At 54.9% G+C, this 24,754-nt stretch overlaps 1 protein-coding gene across 1 annotated transcript in view; it reads left to right on the top strand.

Moving 5' to 3' along the window:
• The window catches only part of LOC142062822 (ankyrin repeat and fibronectin type-III domain-containing protein 1-like), a 235,807-nt gene that overhangs the window by 200,398 nt on the left and 10,655 nt on the right, over positions 1 to 24,754 (top strand). The window contains exons 6-13 of the mRNA XM_075105883.1: positions 16,361 to 16,562; positions 16,889 to 17,096; positions 17,408 to 17,602; positions 17,862 to 17,975; positions 18,603 to 18,700; positions 20,175 to 20,265; positions 22,381 to 22,488; positions 22,743 to 22,842. Of these exons, the coding sequence (XP_074961984.1) occupies positions 16,361 to 16,562; positions 16,889 to 17,096; positions 17,408 to 17,602; positions 17,862 to 17,975; positions 18,603 to 18,700; positions 20,175 to 20,265; positions 22,381 to 22,488; positions 22,743 to 22,842 (1,116 nt within the window). The remainder of the gene's footprint in view (positions 1 to 16,360; positions 16,563 to 16,888; positions 17,097 to 17,407; positions 17,603 to 17,861; positions 17,976 to 18,602; positions 18,701 to 20,174; positions 20,266 to 22,380; positions 22,489 to 22,742; positions 22,843 to 24,754) is intronic.

Below are 24,754 nucleotides of genomic sequence, written 5' to 3'. Positions count from 1 at the left end.
TTGCTGAGGTGGGAGCGCAGAGATGCCACAGTCCTTGGTATGAAGGGGAAACCTCATGGATGTCTGAATCATAGTGTGAGTCAAGCCCTTCCCGATAGCCCCATGGATCCTCCACACCAGCTGGTATTCCCATAGTGTCAGTGCGCTGGATTTGGAGGTTCTTAGCTCTCCCAGTCTTCTTAGCCAGCACACAAAAAATATCTCAATATATTTCTTTTATTGGGAACATCTATAATAGTCTTGGTTTCTTACTACTGGCCAGGTCTTCAGACCCCTGCCAGCTTTGAACCTGTCTTCTCTGTGAGCCAATTTGCACCTGGGGAAGGCCAGTGCAGGTGAGTTGGGAGTCTGGAGCAGCCCCAGCAAGACAAGCTGTCTGCCCCAGCTCCCAGGCTGCCAGGCTGTGCTTCTCCCAGCCCTGGGGACAGCTTTGCCCTGGGAACAGATGGGATCACTGGTGTGGCTGCTGATGCTGCCAGAGACACTGGGGTCAGGAGGTGCAGGAGCATCAACATATCCAGATAGTCCTGACAGCCAGCACTTCAAGGTATTCAAGTGCTTTTAATCCTTCCTTGTCCCTTAAACAGCAGTAGTACCTGTTGCACAGGTTTTCTCTGCTCTTAGATAGTTTCCTACTGGCTGAGACACTTCTGCCTGCCAGAGCTCCAGGAACCTCCTGTTTATCTTCCTGGAGAACATCTCTCGGTGCCAGGTCAATATTGGACCTACTGGCTTGGATGCTGGCAGGATGGGCAGCACTCAGCAGGAAGGGCAAACTGGAGGTAGGAGTCAGCCCAGGACACTTGGGACACCGAGGACCAGTTCCTCAGGTGTGTTGGGATCTCTCTTCACATTTGCTTGAGCCTTTCCTGCTACCTACACACTTACCCTTCCCCATTGCTTTGCTTCACACCCATCCCTCTTACCCACCTTTCTTCTGCTGGCTTGCTTGCCTTTCAGAGGAGGTTTGTGAGCCCAGGTGAACTCCACATCTGCTGAGCCTTGTGCCCGGTGGAAGTCAGGGAGAAGCAGTTATGTTCCTCCCTGCTCCTCACTTCCAGATTTCCTCCTGTTCTTCCCAACACTGAAATACTCATTCATCTACCCCAGTGCGTCCTGCAGTAACTCACTCCCCAGGGGCATTCCTCTCCCCGTCCCACTTTGCCTCTGTTGCAAGTAGCACTGTTATCAGGGAAGGTGGGACAAGGATGAAGATCATCTGCCACAAAGAGCTGTTGGGCAGTGTGGAGGAGGTTCATGCTTTACTTTGTCCAAAGTAGAATTGACATCCGGCAGCAGCTGCCAGTGTCATAATGAGAAACTGCACATGGTCTTCACTCTTGCCATGGTGTGGATGTTCACTTGAGCCCCCTCCAGATCCGTTCTGACAGAGTCTAGTTTCCATCCAAGTGTCCCTACAGGGCCTATAAGGGCTCACCAGTTAGTAGCTTGGAGGCAAATTTCTCCTGCCTGAAGTCAGGGCAGCCCCCATGCTGACGGTCTGCTGTGAAAAGATGTTGTTTCTGAGCTTTGAAAAAAGAACATACATTATGTGGTGGCGTTTGTTAAGCATGGCCACCAGAGCAGCTGCTGAGCTGAGCAGAGCTCTGATAGTCATCTCTTCTTGGTGTTACCAGGATTGACTCTGGCCCACTTCCCCAAGAAGAGCCATCATCACCTTCAGCAGGATGCTGTGGCTTGCTGAGTAGATGTTCTCCGTGCAAACCCTACAGGTTTCTGAGTGTTTGGTTGTTGCAGCCTCTGAGATGGCAGGGACTGCAGGTGGATCTGGCAGCGTGGTTACTCGGCCCTTCCCACAGCCTTGTTTCTCCTCTCCACCCACAGGCTCCACATTTAAGTGCTAAGGTGACCAGGGCAGAAATGACCCAGATGAGGGGAGAAGTTCCCAGCACAACTCGTCAAAGTTTCTGAAGTTCACCCATCATGGAGGAGAGTGCCCTGGGCTGGGGTCCAGGGAGAAAGTGCTGGCCTTGGGGCATAGGGGACCTGAGCGACTGTAGGCGCTGAGTGACAGAGCAACTGCCCTTCTTAGTGCCTCAGTTTGTCATTTTTTAGAAGGAGCGCGGCAACACTGACCTCTTTTCTCAAGCACTTTGAGATTTGTTGATGAAGAAGCTGGCTGTTGCCTTAGGACACTTGGTAACTGGGGGTCTTCTGCTGGCAAACCCATTCCTCCAGTCCCAGGGACAAGATGTAGGCTGGCTTTGAGCTTGGAGCTGGCAGGTTGAGCTTACTGTTAGGCTTTGTAAGTTTAGGATTGCAAAGAGGAGGAAGAGGAGGCAGTTATTCCAGTCAGAGGCAGTGGCAGGAGTGGAGGCAGGCAGATTACTTTTACTAGGTCTGGGGAGATCTGGGCAGATATAATCTTAAAAAAAATATTATTTTGAGTTTAAATGTCACTTTCACCAGGCTCTGGAGTCAGAGGGTGCTTGCCCCTGCTGTGTGATGGAGCCTTCAGCCTTTCTGCAAGCCTGGCCTACATCAGAAGATGCAAGCCTTGAAGGAGAGCCTCATCAGTGGGTCAGTCCCTGCATATGCCAGGGAATAGCCTCGAGGGCAGAGGCAGGCCGGTTTAAGCGTGGCTGGGTTTCTGGTGCTGGGAGGGACTGCTTTGCCTCTGGTCCTTGTTCAGAAAGTGAGGTTGGGTGAAGCCATGGGTTTGCTGGTGAGCAAGCAGGTTATTTGAGGTCTAAAACCTGCCATGGTGCTGCCAGGGTGTCTTGTCACTGTCCCACGCCCCTCACAGGCAGCCAGCCCACCTCCCACTCCGTCCTCCCTGCTGCAAGCTGGGCTGCCAGTGCTGCTGCGCTTCAGGGGAAGCTCGGAGCCAAGTCCTGCCATGCCCCACGCCAGGCGGGTGCTTGTGGTTAGGAGAGCTGTGTCAGGTTTCCCTGTGCACTGAAATCCTGTGAAGCAGCGGGCCAAATCCTGGGAAGCAAGGAGGCTGCTTCTGGACACAGATAAGCCAGTGTGACATTTAGCTAATGCTCCTGCTTTCCCTCTCTACACCCGGTGTCTTGCTGGCTGTCCAAGGGGCTGTCTTCTGAGGGAACCTCAGCTGTGAGCTCCAAGAGGTGGATAAGCCAGTGGAGCACTTGCCTGCTTTCTGTGCAAGTGGAAGGCTGTTGCTGGTAAGACGTCCCATCCTCCCAGCGCTCTCCTGGCCCTGCTCTGCCCTGCCCCAGTCATGAGCTCTGGAAGGCTCGTGGCAAGCAGAAAAGCAGTTTTGCTCATGGAGCAGAGCTCTACTTGGGTGAACTTCACATGAACTCATGAAGTTTCTTTGGCTGTTTTCTTCCCTGACAAGGCAAGCAGGTCAGGAACAGGATGCAGTATTGCGCAGGGACCCAAGGCTGGCTGCCTTGTGCACTGGCATGCTCACCTCATCCTCCTGCTGTGCCATGGAAGAGGTATCTGTTGCCTGAGAAGCTGCTCTTCATCCCAGGTAGAAATGCCAGCAGATGGATAGAGCTATCCCTGGGCTACACTGGGACAGTGCTGCCAGAACTTCTGCTCCTCCTGGTCTTAGCAGGGATGGTAGGCACCCCATTGCAGCACCAGGGCTTTAGTGACCTGCTCAAGGTCACCCAGGTGGTCTGTGACAGAAGTAAGGATTAAATCCGCCTGCCTCATCCTGCTCCGACATTTTACCCGGAGATCATGTTTGCTAGCTTCCGTATCTGTGTTCATACCACACCATTTGGTCTGTCACCAGAAAAATCGGGGGTAACAGAGGAAGAGAAACCCTCTGGGCTGAGGGCTTGTTGGCACAGTGACTCGGAAGGTGTGACTGCAGCCTGACCCAGACCATGTCAACACAGGGGAGAAGGTGTGGCACCCCAGGCCAGCATGTGCCAGGATGCAGTGGGCACTTAGAGGGGCTTTCCAGGTCCATGAGTCTCTTGGTCCCAAGGAAACTGTCTTGCAGCACACAGCCAGGAGAAGCAAGGTGAGGAGCACAGTGGGGTGAGCAGGGTGTCTCAGGAGCACAAGGGCATCTCTGCTGCCCCTCCCACTGTTCAGGGGACGGCAAGGGGAAGGAAGGAGACAGCAGCACCTACTGTGTGTTGAGGCCAGAAGCACTGTCGGATGTTTCCCAGACTCATGGTAATGGAGGAGCCCGAGCGGTTTAGGTCTGGCTCGAAGCTCCTGCTCAGTATAGCCATGAGAACAGGGATCTCCCAAGTGCTTTGAGAGATCTCTGAGGTGCTGGGGTCAGAGTGGTCTCCTCTCACCCAGTGCTGCCACCTCCCATCTTCAGAACCACCTGCAGCCATTGTCCCCTGCCACCGTTGCCCTTCTGTGCTGCAGAGAAGCCATCCTTGTGTGCTGCCGTGGAGCGGCGAGGGGTGAGGAGAGCACCTCTCACCGACACATTGATTGTAGACAGAGCCAGGAGACGCCTGTTGTTAAGTCTGTATAACACTTTCCAGCGGAAGTTTGTTTGCTTATACCTTTGCCAGACTTTAACTGTTTGGGCTGAATTTTTCCATGCTCACTCTGCCTCAGGCTGAACTTTCTCAGTTTTGGGGTTTTTTTTATTTTTTTTAAATTTAAGTTTCAGCAGAAGGTTGGGGAAAAACGGTAGCTTTGCCAATTTTTTTTTCGCCCGTCTCTTTGTTTGAGGACTTCTGGTGCCTCCATGCTTTGGAAAAGAGACTTGAAATTTGGCAGGGTTGGTGCATTCCTGGTGGAAATCAACACACATTTGGTCATATTGTAAGCCTCTGGAAAACATGGCTGTACATGCTTGGAAGAGGTCTTCAGAGGCTAGCTGCTGAAGTCCCCATCTTCTGTAAAGAGACTGGCCACTGCACCCGCCACTCTCTAGCTGTACCGAGCACCTCCCACTCCCATCTCTAGAGGCACCCCCTTGCCCATGTGAGTACAGGTCAGGAGTGGTGACTGTAAGGAGCCCAAGCGGTTGTTTGGTACTCCTTATTAGCAAGTCTCAAATCACGTCACAAAAGACAACATTGTCTTTATCTCCATTTCCTGTGCGTGGAGATTGAGGCACTGGCTGTGGGCATCACCTGCCTCTCACCCTCAGTGGCAGAGCAAGGAACAGAGCCCAGGTCACCTTAGGCAATGTCTTGTCTCTAGACCAGGAGAAGCTGAGGCTCAATCGGGAGAGAGTGTTTCCCAGTGCTACCATGTCCTGCGAGACCTCAAGAAAGGGCATTGGCATCCCATAGGTGTGCTTAGCAGAACTGGTCACATCAGTGCATGGATGGATGAGTGTGTCCTGATCCAGGAGGTTTGACCTGGTGATTAATATGATTTTTAACACTGCTTTTCTGTATTAGGGTGGAAGTCTTTTCTACTTGCTGTCCTGGGGGCTCTGACAATTCCGCCATAAGCTCCGTTATCTTCAACTTGAGTTTCTCCACCTGATGGTATCTCAAAGCTTTCTGCAGCTAGAGGGAGAATAAAGTGACACATGAGGTGGGAAGGCAGGCAGGCCTCCGCTGGAAGGAAGCCTGCTGGTGATGAGGTCTCCCAGCTAGTGCTGTTACAAGAGTGCTTGAGCCCTTGTGGGGTATTTTCTAGCAAAATGGCAAAAAAGAGTTGGCTTCTCCTCTTGGACTGCAGCCTTTGGACCCTGACTCCACTGGAGATGCATGGAGGGAAGGTTGGCTCTGGCATGCATGAGTGCTTTTGTAGTTGGGTGGCAGTGAACAAGCAACTCTGGCATTGCACTGGATGGTGCTGGCATGACCCCACAAGCAAAACTACATGGTGTGGCTGGTCCCTCCTGTCAGAGGAGAAGACCCTGGTGGGTGCTAGACAGGGAGCTGGCTGTGGAGCAAGCTCGGAGCAAAGCCAGGCATGAAGCTGTGCTGAACGGGAAGCCAGCCTGGGACATGCCACCGGCAGTCCAAGGAGATCCCCAATGGGGCAGTGGCTGTTCTTGGTAGTGGTGCCAGGGCACCCTGTGTGTAGTAGCCCGTGTGCCCAACACTGCCAGCTGGGTCCTGCTGGTTGCCTTCCAGCAGGAAAGGGATTTTCTGACTCCAGTAACATTTACCAGCTGGGCAGCAGCTCTGGAGCCGGGTGTGTGCATTTGTCTGTTCTTCCATTGTGTCTTGGCCGTCGTTTCCTCCTCCCCACCGAGATCAATGTCTGTGGCCTGCCTTTTATAACCCTTTGGGTGCAGCTCTGGAAGTCTTCAGCCAGTGGTGCTGGTTTCCATTGTGCAGCTTCAGAACGCTTGAGCAGCTTGGTCCCTGCCTAGCTGGATGGCTTGGGTAGGATGATGGACTGGAGGGGGGTTTCCACCAGAAGGGACATCCCGGTGAAGCACTGGGTAGGTCTCCTGGAGGGCTGCGAAGCACAGGTGGGATGTAGTTGGCTAGGGTTGGAGACCAGCCACAGGCATGGGGCAGTGAGCTCAGATAACCTCCAGAAGTCCTTCTTGGGCCAATTTTCTACAATTTCATGAGTTTGGAGAAGAGGTGGTTTCTGATGAAAGCCGGATCTCACTAGCATATTCTTCCTGGTGGCAGCAGGTGGCGCAGGAGGGTAAAAGATTTGCTTGTCATCCCCGCAGGTTGGGGTTCAAATTGATTGCCTCTCACTGCTGTGATGAGTCTGTAGGTCTCATCCCCCACGGCTTGTGGCTGTGCCCCTGTGCCGGGGTGAGCTGCAGCCCCAGGGCCAGGCAGCGGAGTTGCAGCTCCCAGGAACCCTGTTTCCAGCAAAGCAAGGAGCTGAGTCAACATTTGAACTGTCGTGGGGGGCCTGGGTACGTGGGGGCTGTGGAACCCCATCATCCCAGGAGTGGGGCACAGTGGTGCAGAGGAGCCAGTCTCAGGAGGGGAGAGCCCCAGTGGGTCTCAGCAGGGTGAGGAGGAGGCAGCGCGGGATGTTGCCCTGCTGCGAGGCCATGCTGAAACGCAGAGCGTTCCTCCTGCACATGCTTGAGTCATCATGGGGGGAGGTAAGGTATTGCTTCTTCCTGGCTCCCAGTGGGTCCTGGGTGTTTCACTATGTTGCGGTACATGGCAGCAGCCCTCAGAGGAGCTGGGGCAATGCCATCCCAGATCTCATGGCCCCTTCTCCCATTGGGACGGTGCTCAGACACAGCTGCTGTCCCCACACAGGCTGAGGTTGGCACAGCAGCTTCTCCAGCAGCCTGCCCCACTCCCTTCCAAGAACAGGGTGTCAGGGTCTGAGCGAGGGGATGGGACCAAGTTTGGATGAGTGTGATCTTATATCCCTTCTCCTTCCTCCCAGCATGGCAGCTGAGCCCCAGACACACAGCTGAGCATCCCCACACTGAGCATCCACCTTCTGCTCTGGTTGGGTCCAAATTGAGGCCCTGCAACCCCACAGAGATTTTTTTTTTCCCCTTCCTTGTACCTTCAGTGATCTTTGAGACCAGGCGTCGTATGACTCAGCTTCTGCATTTGATACACCCAAGAAGAGTTTGCACGCATGCATCTGTGGCACACAGCAGTGCTTGTTCCTGGCAGGCCAAGCTGGGATAGGATTTCTTCCTGAAAGAGGGGCAGTAAGTCCCCACTCCTCATCCGCTTTTAATATGCGGAAGTCTGATTTAGCTGGGATGATGCCAGCAGGTTGGGGATGTCTTCCAGAGCACAGTTGACCTGCTTCAGCATCCGGGCTTGTGAGATCCTGGAAGGACTGGAGGAAACACTGTTGCAATGCAGAGCAGGTGCTTGGCCAGTACCTCTGTGCTTTGGAAATCTGTCTGTCCTCCCGTCCCTACCTGCAAAAGTCCAGCAGGTTGCGTGTGCCAGAAGCATTGGGCACATTTTGGGTGCTGGGGCTGAACTGCTAGTTCTGGCAGTTGGCGCAGGGCACGGTCAGCAGAAGTTGACACCAACGTAGATCCTGTGAAGGTCAGTTTGGGTGCTGACCTTTAGGTCCTGTCTGTTCCTGCTGCCTGGTCCCTGCGAGCAGCTCAGGTCTGGAGGCAGCTCCCGACTCGAGCAAGGAGCACCCAGCCAGCTCCTGGGGCAGAGCAGCCTGGGCAGCAGAGCTGAGCTCCTTCTCTGGGATGCTGGGTGAGCACAAGGTCACAGATCCTGTCGTGCAGACATTGGCGGAGGACAGTGGTTTGCAGGGCACAGGGGTTTGCTGGGGGCAGGGGTCTGCAGAGGGCAGGGATTTGCAGGGGCCAAGGGTCTGTATGGCACAGGGGTTTGCACGGCACAGGAGTTTGCAGGCCCCAGGGCTGCGTACTTGGCTCTTGGCACCAGAGGACTGGCTCTGTCTGCCTCCTGCCTGGCAGCAGCAACGTTTTCAGGTGGTCACAGGGCTGTGGTCTCACCCGGTGCTGCCTGTTGCTGCTGTGGGTATCTGGCGCCGGGGCGGCCGCACAGGGCTTCCCCATGAGCTTTGGTCACAGCTCAGAGCAGCCGGTCCCACTCAGTCCTGTCTCCATCAGGTTCCAGTTAAAACTAAATGCGTTCTCCAGCCTAAGCTGCGCTGCCGTTTAAGCCTTTCCAAAAATGAAACAAATACCCATGGACTGCAATTCGAATTGCAGCTCAATTAGAGCTCATTCCCAATGCGATCATAAAACCTCCAGTACGAAAACAAACAACCCAACCAAACCACATCCAAGCCTGACAGCATCCTCTGGAATGCCTTTAAAATAACAAGGGAGAGAGAGGAAGATGAAAGCAGCATGGCCGGTGGGAAGAGGGCTCTTGGGCCTGAGGGGCAGCCCGGCGGTGGGCTGAGCAGGTGTGGGGCAGGGTTCTTTGGGATGGGGACCAGTGCCAAAGTGATGAATATGATGGAGACGGGGTGGGTTGGGGACCAGCGTGGAAGTGATGGGTATGATGGAGATGGGGCAGCTTGGGGCCTGTGGAGTAAAGGGTTAGGCTATGTTCCGATTAGGATTTAGTGGGGTGAGGAAGAGGAGGATGCGTAGGTGTTTTGGAGCGTAGTGGTGCTCTGAGCTGCTTCAGTGGCGGGTGTTTGAGCAGGACGGGGCGGGGCACAGAGCCGGAGCAGGACCGTGGTGGCTGGAATGCGTGTCCAGCATAACCCTGGCTTGCACCGAGTCCAGCCAGTCTGGTGCCGCGGTTCGGGTTTCACAGTGGACTTTAAACCCGGCCATATTTAGCGTGTGCTTCGCTGGCCTGTCAGGGAGGGGAAGCCACAGCACAACTAATAAAAAAAGCCAAACAAAAACAATGTAATTAAAGAGACTCAGCACTGTGTGTTCCCATAGCAAGAACATTTACCCAAGACTTCCTTGCTCAGATACTTAATGTCAAGCAGCAATTAAAGGCTGGCATCGTGGGGAGTGCAGCATGGAGGTTTTACCCTGGCTGGGAGGCAGGACTCTGGGGCTGAACAGAGCTCCTGATGGCAGATCTGACATCCCCAGTTCCCGTGTCAGTGGGGAGGCACTGGGGGCTTTTGGCACTGGGAGGTGCCCCAGGGGCAAGTGGTGCTGGTGACAGGGGGATGCTGCACCCCGAGCAGTGGCTGCTGAACCCCTTCAGGGAGGGACACCCTTTAGTCTGTAATTCACCTACTCGCTTAGCTTGATGCCCACAGAAATTTGGTAGTGCAGAAGCAGGGAAGCAGATTTTCTAGGTGTGAGCCTCCAAGCAGGGCAGGCCAGGAGGTCTGCTGGGGTGAATCCTCAGGAAAACAGTGAAGCCAGCAGACCTGGGCTGGGGTACAGAGCTGAGGGCCTGATGGGGATGTTGCTTCTACCCTCCCATGTGTCCTTCCTGACCTGGGTCCACAGATGGAGCAGCCTGTGCAAGTGTCTGGGATTTTATGTTTCCCCTCCCTCAATGAACACCTCCAGGTGCCTGGAGCTATGCTGTGCCAGCTGGTGCCCCCTTCAGAGCAGCTCAGGGCTGGTGGTTATGGGCTGATGGTAGTCAGCCTTGGCTAGAGAGCCAGCCACTGCACGCCGCCTCTTAGCACAGTCCCTAAGGGGAAATGCCCTGGTGTCCTGGCAAAGCTGTGTGAGGTGTGTGTGCAGGCAGGGCGGAAGGCTGCCCACGAGGCACACGTGTGTGGGCATGGCCAGGGTGATGCTGCATCGTGACTATGGCATGCATGTGACAGCAGTCCTGACTGTGATGGCAGACTGTCATGGGGGACCAAGGAACTGAAAGTCTGATTTTGGTTGTATTTTAATGGGAGTTGAGCCACAGGCTCCTTCTAAGCTCACTTAAAAATAGTGATCAGGATGATTAATTTTAAAAAAGGTAGCAGCAGCATTATTATGTTGCAGCAGAATTTGCTTGGGTGTCTTTGTTCCCTTCTTTCCCCAAACATACTGCTGGGCCTGCAGAAATGTGGTGTTTTGTGCGAGGCCTCTGCAGACTGTCAGCAAATGATCTACTTGGTTGGCTCAGTACTTCTCTTGGAGTCCTGAAGTCTCCATCTCTCCCAGATTCAGAGCCTGTGATTTAGGAGGGAGGTATGGTGGGAGCGAGCCATGCGGCCAGGCTCTTCCCTGCTGTGCTGCACTGGGGGACATGGCTATGTCTCAGGAGGAGACCACTGACTCACCAAACAGCCCCGTGATGTGGGACTTCATAAGTCCAACCCACATGCTTCCCCGCTGCCATGACCTCTCTGGCAGCCAAGCAAGGGCTGGTCCCAGGGGGTCCTCACCATACGCTCCCAGCACAAGTGTTCCCCAAGGGATGCAAAAGCCTCTGGATTTGGGGAACAGCCTGGACGGCGAGGCACGATGTTGACTCCCTCTTGCTTCCATGGGGCAATCCTCCACTTCTTCCCCTGCAGAGGTGCAGAGCACTGAACACTGGTGGGATGTTGCAGGTCTTGCCCAGGATGTGCTCTTCTCCTCCGGCTTATTCATGTACTGCACTGCTGGGAGTCAGCTTTCAAACCCAATGCCATGCCATGATGTGGTGAGCCGCGTGGCCATGGGGTCCACTCTCTTCTGCTGTGGGTCATGAGCTTCTCTAGAAGCACCTACATGCACTGTGGTGTGCCAGGTATGGAGATGGCAGAGACAGTGTGCAGCCATACCAGCATTGCCAAACTGCTGCCTGATGCTCAGGGAAACCTTCACCAACCCGGGTGGTGTGCAGCAGCTCCTGGCCTTGCGCCACACTGAGCTCTGAGCATTGGGCTAATAGCATTGGGCTTCTGGAGCTCAAACAAAAATGTCCTGGCAGGAGCAGGATCCATGTAAGTTAGTTGTTATTGCTAAACAAAAGAGGCATGCTCGTTTCAGCTCCATTCAAAACAAAACCCAGTGGGTTTGCCAAATGGGGGAAAAAAAAGCAAATCTGTAGGAAACAAACAAAGCCCTGGATCTGGTTTGGTGCCTCCCCCTGAACCCAGGTTTCAAGAAGCAAGTGCATTTTCCAGGCATGCGGATGTTTCCGCAGAGCAGGAGTGTTTTTCTCCATCTTTGCGTGTCCAGGTCACCACACAATGTTTAAACACCCTTGAGATTCACACACCCCAGGATGAGTGACTGGTGTACAGGCTGCTCCTGTGAGTCCTGCCACCTTGCAGGGATGCTAAGCACAGTGTTTTGTCCTAATTTTGAGTGTCTTTTGATAGGTTATGAAATCCCACTCTTTTGAAAGGACTTCCCTACTTGTGCTCCACTTTGGACCCGCTGTTTCCCCAGTCCTGAAAAATTGCTTATAGTCGGGTAGAAAGAGAGGAAAATGCGCGTGCATCAGCAGCATCTCTTCATGCTGGGCACTGAGCTTCTGGTTCGTGTCCCCATGAGCCAAGAGGAGCTCCTGTGTGTGTTAGGAGCTCAAGTGGATTCTGCTGTGGAGTATTTAGTGTCCAAGTGTGGCCACAACCTGCAATTTCCTGCGTGTGCCAAGGGTGAGCATGGCCTTGGTCGTGGGGTTGGGCTGAGTGTGCTCAAACAAGGAATGATGCCTCACGCTCTGAATTCTTTGGAACAGCCTGTTCAACTTGCCAGATGATCTCTTGATGCAAGCTCCCAGTCTGGGGTGAGGTTGGCTGGGTTGGGTTGGCTCTCCCTGATAACTGTCTTTCAGGCTTCTCCTGTCCTTTGGCTTTTCCTTCATTGGATAACCCTATGGACTGAATTGGACTGCAGTTCAGGAAAGCGTCTCTGGCAGCTTGTGCGAATGCACCACTGATATCCACAGCGCCACAAGGCTACAACAAGCTCTGCAAGGACCCAGTTCTTCTCCTCCTCTATGCCCCAAGCCTTCTCATGCTTTCAAAGCATTAACACCTTTCATTCTCTGTCCTTTGGGCTCCCTTTTTCTTTTGCACAGAGCCCCGTGGCTTCTCTCTCTGCTGCATCAGGCTGCAGATGGCAGGGAGCAGCTTCCCAAAGTGACACCCACCCACACCGACCCCGAGGATGGAAGCGTGGCGCTGAGATCATGTCTGCCACCATGGGCTGGAGTCTGCCCTCTCGCTGCCAGTGTGGGCAGGCGCCCATGAGCTAATCTCTTCCATGGCCAGCATGGGGGGTGGCGGGGACTGGGTAGCCTCAGGTTTTGGCTGGAAGACCATTGCAGCCAGCAGCAGCATCACTAGCACATGAGCCTTTTCACAGCCCAGGCTCCCGCTGGTGGGAGGTGGTGTGGGATGGCCACATCTTGTGATCTCCAGCCAGGACAGTCATTGCCTGCCTGTCTAGGTACCTCCAGCCCCTGTCTCCAAGACAGAAGCACATGGTAGCAGGGAGGGCAAAGTACCCCTGGGGTTTGCACGTCTGTTGCAGCAGGTGCCCAGCATGGGCCATCCCCATGGATGCTCAGAGAAGGATGTCCGGGCCCCGCTGGGCTCAGGGCAAGCAGGGCTCCTTCCACCCAGCCCAGAGGCTGCACTCTGCCAGTGGGACAGTGCAGCCCCGTCTGATGTGGACTGGTTCTCTGCTGAAGGCTCGGAGAGGCTACACCCTTAAACAAAATGCCTTTAAAATCATATAATTGCAATAATTATTAGCACTATTTACTAGGCCAAGATTTGCAGGTTGGGAGCATTAAAACCCATAATATGTAGAAACCACAACGTTATAAACTACCCAGTGGATTTCCTTGTGTTCATTGCAGAAGGAGGGATAAAATGAAGTCTTATGCACATCAATCCTCATGTGCTTTAAAAAAAAAGAAATCCTCATTGTATTGCCTTCATGAGGTGGGCCTGGCCAGCCCTAACACATCCTTTAGCAGAACCTCAGCCTTTTGCATGGAGTTCGCTGGTACGTGGATTTATGGCATTGCAGACCACACCACCTCTCTGACGGCTGCTAACACACCCCACAGCCAGAAGACTGAACTCTTTGGGCAGGCATAGCATCCATTCCCTTGCTGCATTGTTTGCAGTAGGTAGGTAAATAATTAGCAACAAGAACTGGTTGTGGTTGAGATAAATTTAGTTCAGCTGCACTGAGACTATAAAGGGAGAGGAGGTGGGACCTCCTCCCACCACCTCCCTGTGGGATGAGGCTTTGCCATCTGGGCAAGCTGGTGTTGGCTTGGTTGTACCTTGAGGGCATGACATCTGTGGGTGTTGTTTTCAGCTATCAGTTGCTCCATGGCAAAGTTTAGCTCTAGATAAATCAAGACTGAGTCCAGATGACTCATAACCACAGGGCAGGAAACTTTTATCTTCGGGGCAGACTGTTTAATATAGATAGGTGTTCACTCCTGAGCTCTGAATAATTTCCATCTCTTCTAATAAAAAGCAAAACAGATGAGGGAAAATAGAAATTTATCTGTGTTGCCTCCGTTTCTACCATCTCTGTGAGAACTTCCTCCAAATTGTGCAGTCTGCCTGGCCTGGGTCGTTTGCCATATATTTTAATTGGCTTTTGCACCAAAACACCACTCCTTTTTTTAAACCTTGATTCTGCAAGCATGGATGGAGCAGGGATCTGTTACAACAGGGTCTAACCCAGCTTCCAGAGAGGTACTTTTGGCATCTTCCTTCCTTTCCTGATGTGAGAGAGCATTGTTGCCTCCTTGGATGAAGGGGAACCACAGAGGAATTGGGCACCCTGTTGATGAGCCTGCTAAAAGAGCCGTCTTAACCTCTGAGCAGCAGGTGGAGGTGGAGAGAGGAGGACTTGGGCAGCAGGTTGCTCTTGTACACAAGAGAAAAGTCAAGATTTTGCTGGAGCATTTCTCGAGTTGGTTATTTCTCTTTCCTAATTACATCAAATAGCGCTTTGATTCTTGGGCTTGGGCCATGGGTCAGGACTTGCCTTTCTGGTTGCCTCTTCCTACCAGAGTGCTCTGCCTGCACAGGCATGGGTGGCTTTTCTCTCTTAATTTCTGTCTACCAGTGACAGCAGAACTGCGTGATGCTTTTCTGCTCCTTTGGTGTCTGGGGTCTTGTATTTGCCACCTCTAGAAGCTTGTAGGTGCTATGTGTGGAGCACCTTGGCACGAGGAGTCTTCAGTACTGGCCATGCCAGGAGCTACTCTGTGACCATAATGAAACACAATGTGCTCAGGCTGGCTGAGCGCTCTGCATCCAGAGCCAGGTAGGTCCCAGTGAGCCCAGGGCCAGTTCTCCAGCACTTCCCTGTGTTGTGCAGGTCTCTCTCCACGTGGTGATGCCCTCCTGGTGGAGAGCCGCTCCCCTTTCCCCCCACCCCAACCAGCAGGACTCTGCTGCACAGATCTCCCCAACCTCTGCAAGGTTGCTTAGGGGTATCTTGCCACCTGAAGCTCACATGGTTGGTGTTCACTGTCTGTCTGTCTGGTCTGTAAGGCCCTACGTTCAGGTGACACCCATCCCTGGAGGAATCCAGGGCAGCAGCTCGACACTGTCACTTGGGCCATGCTTGAGACCTCTAAATCTGTAGGCTGAAGCCAGTGAGAAGAGTGATTGGCAGGACCCAACCTCCCCATCATTTTTCGCTTTTAAATATCACAGTAATAAAAGGTAAAATCATTAAAGGACTTCTGCAGCCACTGTGCCTAATCTGAAATCAGGACGATGCACATGGCGAGGTTGTTATTAATATCCTGCCTCCTGATGATGGCTTTATAAACATCATCATCACAGACACAGCTTCACGGTAGCATTTTGGCATGACCTGCTAGACAACTGTCATGCTTTTTATCACGCTTACCCCTTGCTTGATATTTAACCAATAAAGTGATACGGGGAAGACCTTGTCTGTAAATACCTGACCTTATACACAAGGGTATGGGGTCAAAACTGAGAGAAACTGTGTTAAGTGTAGTTGTGCTAAATGCTCTTTAGACCTGATACTCCTTGTCTGGGAACTGTGCCATGGGCTATGGCAAGGAGGGGATCAGATGTTTGACGCCAGTGAAAACCCTCAGTGCTGTAAGGGATGACTCATGGGCAAAAGTCCCACACAGCAGCGAGGCCATGCTCGCACTAAAGCCAGGGACTTTACCCACTGGGGATGAAGTCTTGGTGGGGACCTGAGGGTCACAGCTGCAGGGAGAGGGGCAGCTCCCACTCTGGGAAGCCAAGAAAAGATGCCAGCTTTCCCAGTGCCTTGTACATATTTATGATGGCTATTTAAAGTAGAAATCAAAATCAGAGTGGAGAAAAGATTTTGTAGTTTAATCAATGTGGATGGTGAGGAGCAGCTGTGGAGCCTGGGTCTGCTGGTGAGCAGGAGACTGGGGGTCACTGGTCCCTGTCAGAACCTGGCATTGTCTCGGTGGCATTGGAAATGGCCTTTTGCCCATTCCCTGCTCTTGGTTTGCTTTCAGAGGGTGTCCTTTGCTGGAATAAAGACCCTGAGGAAAGTCACATACCAAAGAGGGCTGAGGGATGGCAATAAGCACAGGAGATGGCTTCCTGCTAGAAGGATGGATGTGGAAAGTGTGTACAAGGCCGTCCCAAGACAACTGTGTGGTGGGCAGCGCTCACCCAGCATGGGGCTGGGGGCTGTCAGTCCCTGCGGCCCCCACTGCCCAAGGGGTCTGGGCAGCCCATCTCTTTAACAGCTGGATGGTGGAGACTGGGAGTAAGGAGAGATTTTCCTGGTGTGATGGGTGGGGACCAGTTGCAGAGCTGAGCAGCCTGAGGTTGCTGGGGCATCCCAGCTCAAGGGTAGTGTGCAGCCAGATTGGCTTTTGGGTCTGGAAGGAAATGTCTCACCCACAGAGCTCACACAAGCCCCTCAGGACTTCCCAGGGTCAGCAGCAGTGATGGGGAGGAGGAACAGACTGGCCTCAGCTGACAACAGGTCAATGTGGGCATTGCTGTCACCAGCATCCACCTTGCAGCCACTCACATCAGTGCCGCCCAGGCATTGCTCTGTCTCTCCTGGGTCGTGCCTTGGTGCCAACACTGCGGATGTGCCTCTGCCTTTCTGGCACGTCCTCCGTGCCTCATTTCCCCACACCTCTTTGCCCTTTCCCAGGTCATCCTCCCCTAAAATGACGCAGCAGATGCGGGACCTGCAGCTGGCACAGGCCAGGAAGATACAGGGCCCTTCCTCACCAAACGCAGCCAAGAGGCTCTACCGAAACCTGTCAGGGAAATTCCGTGTCAACTACACATCCTTCGATGAGGGCAGCCTGGCGGGACGGGGCGAGAAGGAGAAGCTCCGCAAGTCCTACCTGGTCAGTGCCCAAGGGCTCCATCCAGTGCTGCTGTGGCCAGGAAGGTGGGGATGGAGGGTCCATGTGTGGGCGATGCTGTCATCTGGGTGGAAGCCCAAGAGTGCATTAAGTGAAGCCACCCTGGAGCAAGTTCGGCTGGAGGTGGTCCGGGTGTTTGCTCAGCATCATCTGGTTGTGTCTGCAAAGAGCTGATGCTCCCAAGCCCCTGGGACCAGGACAGCCTGCCCTGTTTGGGTTTGTGGGGTGCTGGTTAAGGGATGGGGTGTTTGGTGGGGTGGCAGAGGGTGCCCCATGCTCAGCTGACCTGCATTTCTCCTTCCACCCAGTTCCAGAGCAATGCTGCCCTCTTTGAGGCTGTGGAGCTGCAGGACCTAGACAGGGTCCAGGAGCTGCTAAAGCAGTACAGCCCTGAGGAGCTGGACCTCAACACCCCCAACAGTGAGGGGCTACTGCCCCTGGACATCGCCATCATGACCAACAACACTCCCATCGCCAGGGCCCTGCTTCAGGCGGGAGCAAAGGAGAGCCCACACTGTGAGTTGGTGTGGGGGAGCCGTGCCGTGCACATCACTTAGGTCTCCAACCTGGTGGAGCGGGGCAGCTGAGGCAGTGGCATCCAGGTGGGGAGGCGATCACTGGGCTCTGAGAAACTGGTGCAGGCTGTAGCAGGGGTTCAAGTGGAGCCCTGCACTCAAGTGGAGCCCAGGAGCAGGTCATGGTGGGGAGGATGGTGTCTCAGGATGAGAACTTGATGCCAGCAGAGCCTGAGCTTGCCCTAACCACATTCTCTTCCCTCTTTCTGGCTCCCCTCCCGGGACCCATGGCTGTGCCCACCCACCCTATAGTTGTGAGCCTGGAGAGCCGCTCGCTGCACCTTTCCACACTGGTGCGGGAAGCGGAGCAGCGTGTCAATGAGCTGACGGCACAGGTGGTGAACGAGGCGCCCAACGCCGACTGCTCCGAGAAGGAGAAGCAGCTCAAGGCCTGGGAGTGGAGATACCGGCTTTACAAGCGCATGAAGGCAGGGTTCGAGCATGCCCGTGAGTGCCTGCAGGAGGGCTTGGTGGCTGTGGGGGGCGGCCCCCACGCTGGGGGAAGAAGTAAGGCTGTGCATGGTCCAGGCACAGGGCTGCGCCAGCGCCTGTTAGAGGATCCCCATGCCAGGGCTCGTATGGGTGCACGGGGGGTGAGCACTCCAGCAACACGTCCCTGCTCACGGGGTGGGGGGCCCAGGAGGGACACTGAGGGGTTCAGAGTGACAATCCTTGCTGTAGTGGTCCCTGTGCTCTCTGTCCCCAGGAGTGCCCGATGCCCCCACCAACGTCCACCTCTCTGTGGCCAGCAGCTCCTCAGTGCAGGTGACCTTCTGGGAACCCCTGAGCGTCAATTCAGCTGTTGTCACCAAGTACAAAGGTAGGGACTGGGGTCCTCAGAGCAGTGCAGGGGACATGCAGTGATAGCAGGTGCCCTGAGTGTGCCTGTGGGGCCTGCTGGGGCACTCACCCCCATGCACGCCATGCCAGCATGCCAGGGCCGTGGGCAGTGATGCCAAGCCACCCTTGTGCTCGAGTGTAGGAGGAGCCAGGGCTGCACACTGCTGGACAGCACGGCCACCACCCAAATGAACTGAGCTAGACCGAACCACCATTCTGCACCAAGACAAAACTCAGGGTGCCACTTGTTTGCTGCCCCCTCATCCCGCATACTGGAGGGGCTTTGCCGTCCTGCCACTCCTGCACCCTTCACCCACTTAAACCAGATATTTTTGGCTTCTGGGAGTATTTCCCCAATCCCCAGCTCCTGACCTATCGCTTGAGGGTGCTGACCCTGTCTGATGTGGCTTGGTGAGGAGGACCACAGCTCCCCATGCTGTCACGCCCATTGTGGCTCCCCCTCTCCCTTGACTTCTCTCAGCTGCCTCGAGCTCCCGTGCTGCCTGTGGTCCCTCTGCAGCTGCTGGCCCTGACATGCTGCAGACAGCCCTGGTACCTTGTCCCTGCTCTGGGGCCATGCGGCACCTTGGGGTCTCTCTCCTTTCAGTGGAGTGGAGCTGCTCCCCCACCTTCTCACCGCCACTGGGAGAGGCTGTGATCGACAAGCTGAAGAACCTGCACTTCACCATCCAGGGGCTGGTGTCGGTGAGCTCTCAGGGTGCCCCACAGGGGTCCGGGCTGCAAGGGGAGAGCCCATGGCTGGGAAAAGCCACTGGCCATAGTGTGGCCTATGGGGTCATTCCCTGCAGCAGATGGAGGGAGGGGATGGGGCATCATTTTGAGCAAGACGAATAGTATTGTGCCACAGTGTTCAGCACAGCCCATGGGCAGAGCTAGGAGTGTGGGGCTGGGAAAGGGATCTACATGTCCGTGCACAGCCATTTCTGCCCTGGCAATGGGGAAACCCCCTGCACAGGGTGCCTGGGGACTCTTGGGTGAGAGGCAGAATGGCTCCGTTCACCGAGTGCCTGATTTATCCTCTGTCCCCCACCCTGCTCCCATCTCCACCCGTGCTCCTCCTGGGCAATAAATCAGTGGCTTGTTTCTCTGCCACCTGCACAGATCAACCCCCCGCACCAGCCCCATCACTCATGGGAGAGGGGGGACCAGGCCCGTCTCCATCTTCAGGAGCTCTACAAGGTCACAGGCTGGTTGGGGCTGGGGGATCCCTGATGTTTTATCTCCCTGAGAACCACAGGGGCCATGCTGCCTGTCAGCTGTCCCCTCCCTGGGGGCTGCTGTCCTGTCCTTGGCACTGATTGGACCAGTGGGGAGAGACGGGGCAGGATGGGGACTGCAGCAGGGTGGGGACTGCAGCAGGGTGGGGACTGCAGAAGGATGGAGCCTGGGATGGGAATGCAGGGAGATGCTGGGACGGTTGGAGTTGCCCTTGCCAGAGAGGTGAGGTGCTGAAGCTCTGTGGCAGGCAGGCAGGCAAGGACCACCAGCTCAGCGAACGGGGGAAGCCCTCAATGCAGTTTTAGGGGCTTAGCCAGGGCAGCAGTGCCGAAGCCCTGGAGGGGCTGTTAGGGCGCGAGCACTATCCTGGTGTGTGGTAGAACTGGGCTTGTGCAGAGCCTGGAGCAGCACCACTGCAAGGAGCTGGCCCGAGCCCATCAATCATGCTTTCAGAGCTGCTTCGCAGGCTCCTGTCCGCCTTGATGAGTGCCTGGAGGCCTTGCAACATCTGGCAGCTTGACTGAGCCTTAATCAGAGGCCTTTAATCACTGTTGCCATACCACAAGCCCTCAACAGTGTTGGGTTAGCTCTTTCCAGGGGCTGGATCCTTGCACGTCCCAGCAGGAAGGCAGAACCCCAACCCTCCAAGCTGTGGAAGCCCCATGTCTTTGGGGCTGGAGCATCTCCTGGCAAGGGGCATTCTCGATGTCCCATCTTTCCTCTACATCCCCCCCAAACCAGCCACCTAGGGTGTGGGGATTCTCTGTCTGATAACAACAGCTCTGCACAGCTCAGGGAGGTCAGAGCTGGTGACCCGGGGTGCGGGCTCCCAGTTCAGTACTCCTTGTGGTGTATACTGGGCTACAGGGGGATCCTCCTTCCCTTGAATGCCAAGCTGGGAGAGGTGCCAGTGAACTGAGTGTGGTTTCCCTCCTCACAGGGCACAGCTTACTATGTCCAGGTGTCTGCCTACAACATGAAGGGCTGGGGCCCCCCGCAAGCCTCCGTGCCCCCTTTCGCCATCCCTTCCAGTAAGTACCGCTGGGAATGTCCATGGGAGCCAGCACCAGCTGCGGGATTGATGCAAGGAGGCAGCAGCACCCTGTGCCATCAGGGGTCCCTCTCACTGCGAGGATGGGATCTAGTAGACCAGGCAGCAGAGGCAGCATTTGAAGTCTTGGCCCAAGTAGGGAGGCTGTGCCCAGGGGTCCATGATGCTGCCTCCATCTGATAGGAGCTTTGACAGATACTAATTTTTCAACCTGAAATTCTCCTGGTTGCCTGGTAAAGGTTGAGCCATTTTAGGCCACGTGGATCAGCTCATCCTAAGGTGGAAGCTAGGAGAGAGGATGTTTTGCTTTCTCAGCTAAAAGGAAAGCAACGCAGCCATCTCCTCTGTAGGAAGCAAAAAACACCTCTGGATTTTTTAGCAGAGATTTGTAATTTAGGTTTTGGGAGAGGTCAGTCCTCACCGCCTCAGTGACATCTGCCCCAAAGCAGCCAAGCTTGTGCAGAACCACCGTTGGCATGTGCTGAAGGGAGACATGGTGCAATGCCCCAGGTCAGACCGTGGAGATGCCCCTCTAGGGCTTGAAGCCATCCTGGTCCTGGGTGACAGTGGGCCTGGCGTGCTCCCTGTGCCAGCGCATGCTCTCATCCATCCAGCCCAGCCCTGGGCACCTGTGTTCCCTGAAACCAAGCTGGGATGGGGGTCCTGAGCCCCACAGAGACCAGCTCTGGGCTGTCTGCACTTGCCTCCCCATGTTGGCACCAGGTCAAGTAGGAGGGAAAACCACCCAATTTCACACAAGGCACCCCAGGGTGCTGGGGGAGACAGGCCAGGGGGACTGAACTGGAAGGAGCAGCCCCAAAGGGTGAAGTTCAGGGCTGAGTGGGATCTCCACTCCACTGTGGCAGTCCCACAGAATCAGCGCCATCGGATGTGTAAGGAGAGGACCTATGCGCACCCAGGGAGGCTGAGCCCATCCCAGCGAGCAGGTAGCAGAGCGGCGGTGCGTAGTCCCTGCCAGGCAGCGAGGGACCAGGCATGCTGCTGCACATGAGCAGTGAATGCACCACATATGGGTTGAGGTGCAGGTCTGACAGCACATGAACAGTGATGGGGCCAGAGATGTGCAGGTACCATGCATAGCTCTAGTTGCAGATACACAGGTGCTTTAGCACCTGTATGGAAAGATGCAAAAATACATTTGCATGTATATGAATGCATATAGTGAACCTACCCATGCACTGCATTACCCTGGCTTTTCCCTGTCCTGGCAGTAGGTGTTGGTCTTGTTTGCACCCACTTTAAAGCCCCTTTGCCATCCTGCATGGGTCACATTGCCCGTGACTGAGATCCACGCGTCATCGAAACAGAGTATGGCTGAAGTGAATCAGACATGAGTGGGTTTTATTTATTTTTATGTCCATTAATATTTCTCCCTTCAGTAAAGATCCCTCCCTGGCCCAGCAGAATATAGACAGGCACCTCCCTGGGTGTTTTTAAAGCTCCTAAAAATAGTGGCAAGCCCCAGCCAAAGTTAACAGAGCTGAACTTTCCATGGAAACAAGCAGCAGGCAGGACACAGGGGGTGTTTAAAGCAATTAATGTAAAGCTAACGTAGAAGCGCCGGCGGGTCCCCGGCCCCACTCCTGGTCCTGCTGCTGTCTCACAACGGGTGGAGCTGGCAGGAGAGCTTATTTACATGTTTGCTGAGGTGAGCCCAGCTCTCAGCACTTGCCCAGAGAAAGCTGCAGCTCTGGGGAAGACCTGGAGGAAGACACTGGAAAGAATTTTATTTTTTAAGGCCAGTGAAGTGTGGCAGCAACAGATGGGAGCTTGTTCTTTCCGTCTGCCATGTCCCTGCTGTGCTGCGGGGTGGCTGGTGGCCATGGGGTGCTGTGCAGAGCCAGGGTGCTCCTGGGAAGAGGGGCGCAAAACTGGGGATCTCCCAAAGCCCAGCCCACCCAGAGATGCCCAGCATCCATGACTGCTGCCATGCCATGCTGTGCCATGCGCGCCTGTGGGACACAAAAGTGGGGTGCCAGGAGCTGACTTGCCGTGGGGAGGAGGGGACAGGAAGCCCTCCTTCTCCCAGGCTGAGGAGTAGGTGCTGAAGGTGATGCTCATCTGTCCCCTGCAGACTGGCGGGAGTACGATGGCCGGGCTCCACGGCGAAGGGGACAAGCTGAAGCTCTGGACCATCTGCTGGGCCAGGTGAAGACTGTCCACCAGCACTGTGTTTGCCATGGTGAGTGCACAGCATGGCGCTGCAGGGAGGCTGGGGTGGCGGATCCAGCCTGGCCCCCCCGGGTTGTGACATGGTCTGGGAGTCTTGGGGTGGCATCAGGAGTAGGTCTGTCCCATGGATGAGCATAGCAGGGAGACAGCTCAGGCAGTGGAGACCTTGGCACAGCCTTCCCACCAGGTTGGCATGCCATGCCATGGACTGCCAGTGCGGCCCTTCATCTCCTCCTGCAGCATCCTCTGCTCTCTGTTCCCCAGAGCCCTGCAAGAACCAGCCCCAGAGCAGGAAGCACTCTGTCTCCAAGAGCCTCAAGCACCTCTTCCACCCTGGCAGCAAGTTTCTCAAGACGCTGAAGCGGTGAGCAACTGATGTGCGGGGGTGGTGGAGAGCCCATCTTCCAGAGGGGACATAGGGCTGTCCATCCTGGGCATGGCTGGGAGCTGTGTGCACAAGCCAGGGACTGAGGGGTGCTCAGAGATGGGTTCTTGCCTGGAGTGAGCTGGTGGTGTCAGTGGAGATGAGTCCCATTGCCCAGAAATCAAACATTTGTCCTTGGTGTTTCCATGTGGACTGGCCAAGCTGCGCTTATACCCAGATCCCTGCACCATCTCCAAGCATCACCAAACACCCCACCCTCCTCTAGACCCACCACCCTCCTACCACCCACCTTCATGCTTGACTTCCAGGCACCCCAGCATGTCTCCTGGCCCCATCATAGAATCATAGAATCATTAAGGTTGGAAAAGACCCTTAAGATCATCGAGTCCAACTGCTAAGCTATCACTGCCAAGTCCACCACTAAACCATACCCTCAAGCACCACATCTACCCTTCTTTTAAATACCTCCAGGGATGGAGACTCAACCACCTCCCAGGGCAGCCTGTTCATATGTCAGACAACCCTTTCCTTGAAGAAGTTTTTCCTAATATCCAACCTAAACTTCCCCTGGTGCATCTTGAGGCCATTTTCTCTCGTCCTATCGCTTGCAACTAGGGAGAAGAGACCGACCCCTACCTTGCTACAACCTCCTTTCAGGTAGTTGTAGAGAGCGATAAGGTCTCCCCTCAGCCTCCTCTTCTCCAGGCTAAACACCCCCAGCTCCCTCAGCTGTTCCTCATCAGACTTGTTCTCCAGACCCTTCACCAACTTCGTTGCCCTTCTCTGGACACGCTCCAGCACCTCAGTGTCCTTGTCCTGAGAGGCCCAAAACTGCACACAGTACTCGAGGTGCGGCCTCACCAGGGCCGAGTACAGGGGCGCAATCACCGCCCTGCTCCTGCTGGCCACACTATTCCTGATACAAGCCAGGGTGCCATTGGCCGCCTTGGCTGCCTGAGCACACTGCTGGCTCATGTTCAGCCAGCTGTCAGCCAATACCCCCAGGTCCTTTTCCTCCAGGCAGCTCTCCAGCCACTCCTCTTTGCTCTTCTTTGACTGTGTTTGAGCTGCTGGACCTCGTTCCTAGACTTGCTGTGCCGCTGTTTGAAATGGGGTGGTGGGCAGCAGGAGCTATAGCCACTGGCTAAGAGCAGAGCGGTGTTGTACACGTCGTGCAGCTCCATGCTGGGGAGTAGCTGGCTGACACCCACTTTTCAGCTGACTCAGCCCCCGGGAAATCCCAAGCTGAAGCTGGCTGTCCTGCCACTCCTCCCCAAGCCTGTAGCGTTGCATGGGGTTGTTGTGACCCAAGTGCAGGACCCGGCACTTAGCCTGGTTGAATCTCATACCATTGGCTCCAGCCCAATGATCCAGCCTGTCCATGTCCCTCTGTGGGGCCTTTCTGCCCTCCCGCAGATCAACACTTCCACCCAGCTTGGTGTTATTTGCAAACTTACTGAGGGTGCACTCAATCCCCTCATCAATGAAGAGATTGAACAGGACCGGCTCCAACACTGAGCCCTGGGGAACCTAGCTTACCTGGGGAACCTAGCGTAAGCCCTAGCTTATTCATGACCGGCCGCCAACTGGATGTGACTCCATTCACCACCACTCTCTAGGCTCAGCCGCCCAGCCAGTTTTTAACCCAGCGCAGAGTGCACTTGCCCAAGCCGTGAGCAGCCAGCTTCTCCAGGAGAATGCTGTGGCAGACAGTGTCAGAGGCCTTACTAAAGTCCAAGTAGACAACGTCCACAGCCTTCCCCTCATCCACTAATCAGGTCACCTTATCATAGAAGGAGACCAGGCTAGTGAGGCAGGACCTCCCTTTCATAAACCCGTGCTGGCTGAGCCCGATCCCCTGGGTGTCCCGAATGTGCTGCGTAATGGCACT

This window comes from Phalacrocorax aristotelis, chromosome 10, assembly GCF_949628215.1.
Source record: "Phalacrocorax aristotelis chromosome 10, bGulAri2.1, whole genome shotgun sequence".
In the NCBI taxonomy this organism is placed as follows: Eukaryota; Metazoa; Chordata; class Aves; order Suliformes; family Phalacrocoracidae; genus Phalacrocorax; species Phalacrocorax aristotelis.
The sequence above is the reverse complement of the archived record's forward strand: the minus strand, read 5'-3'. Positions and strand labels throughout refer to the sequence as shown.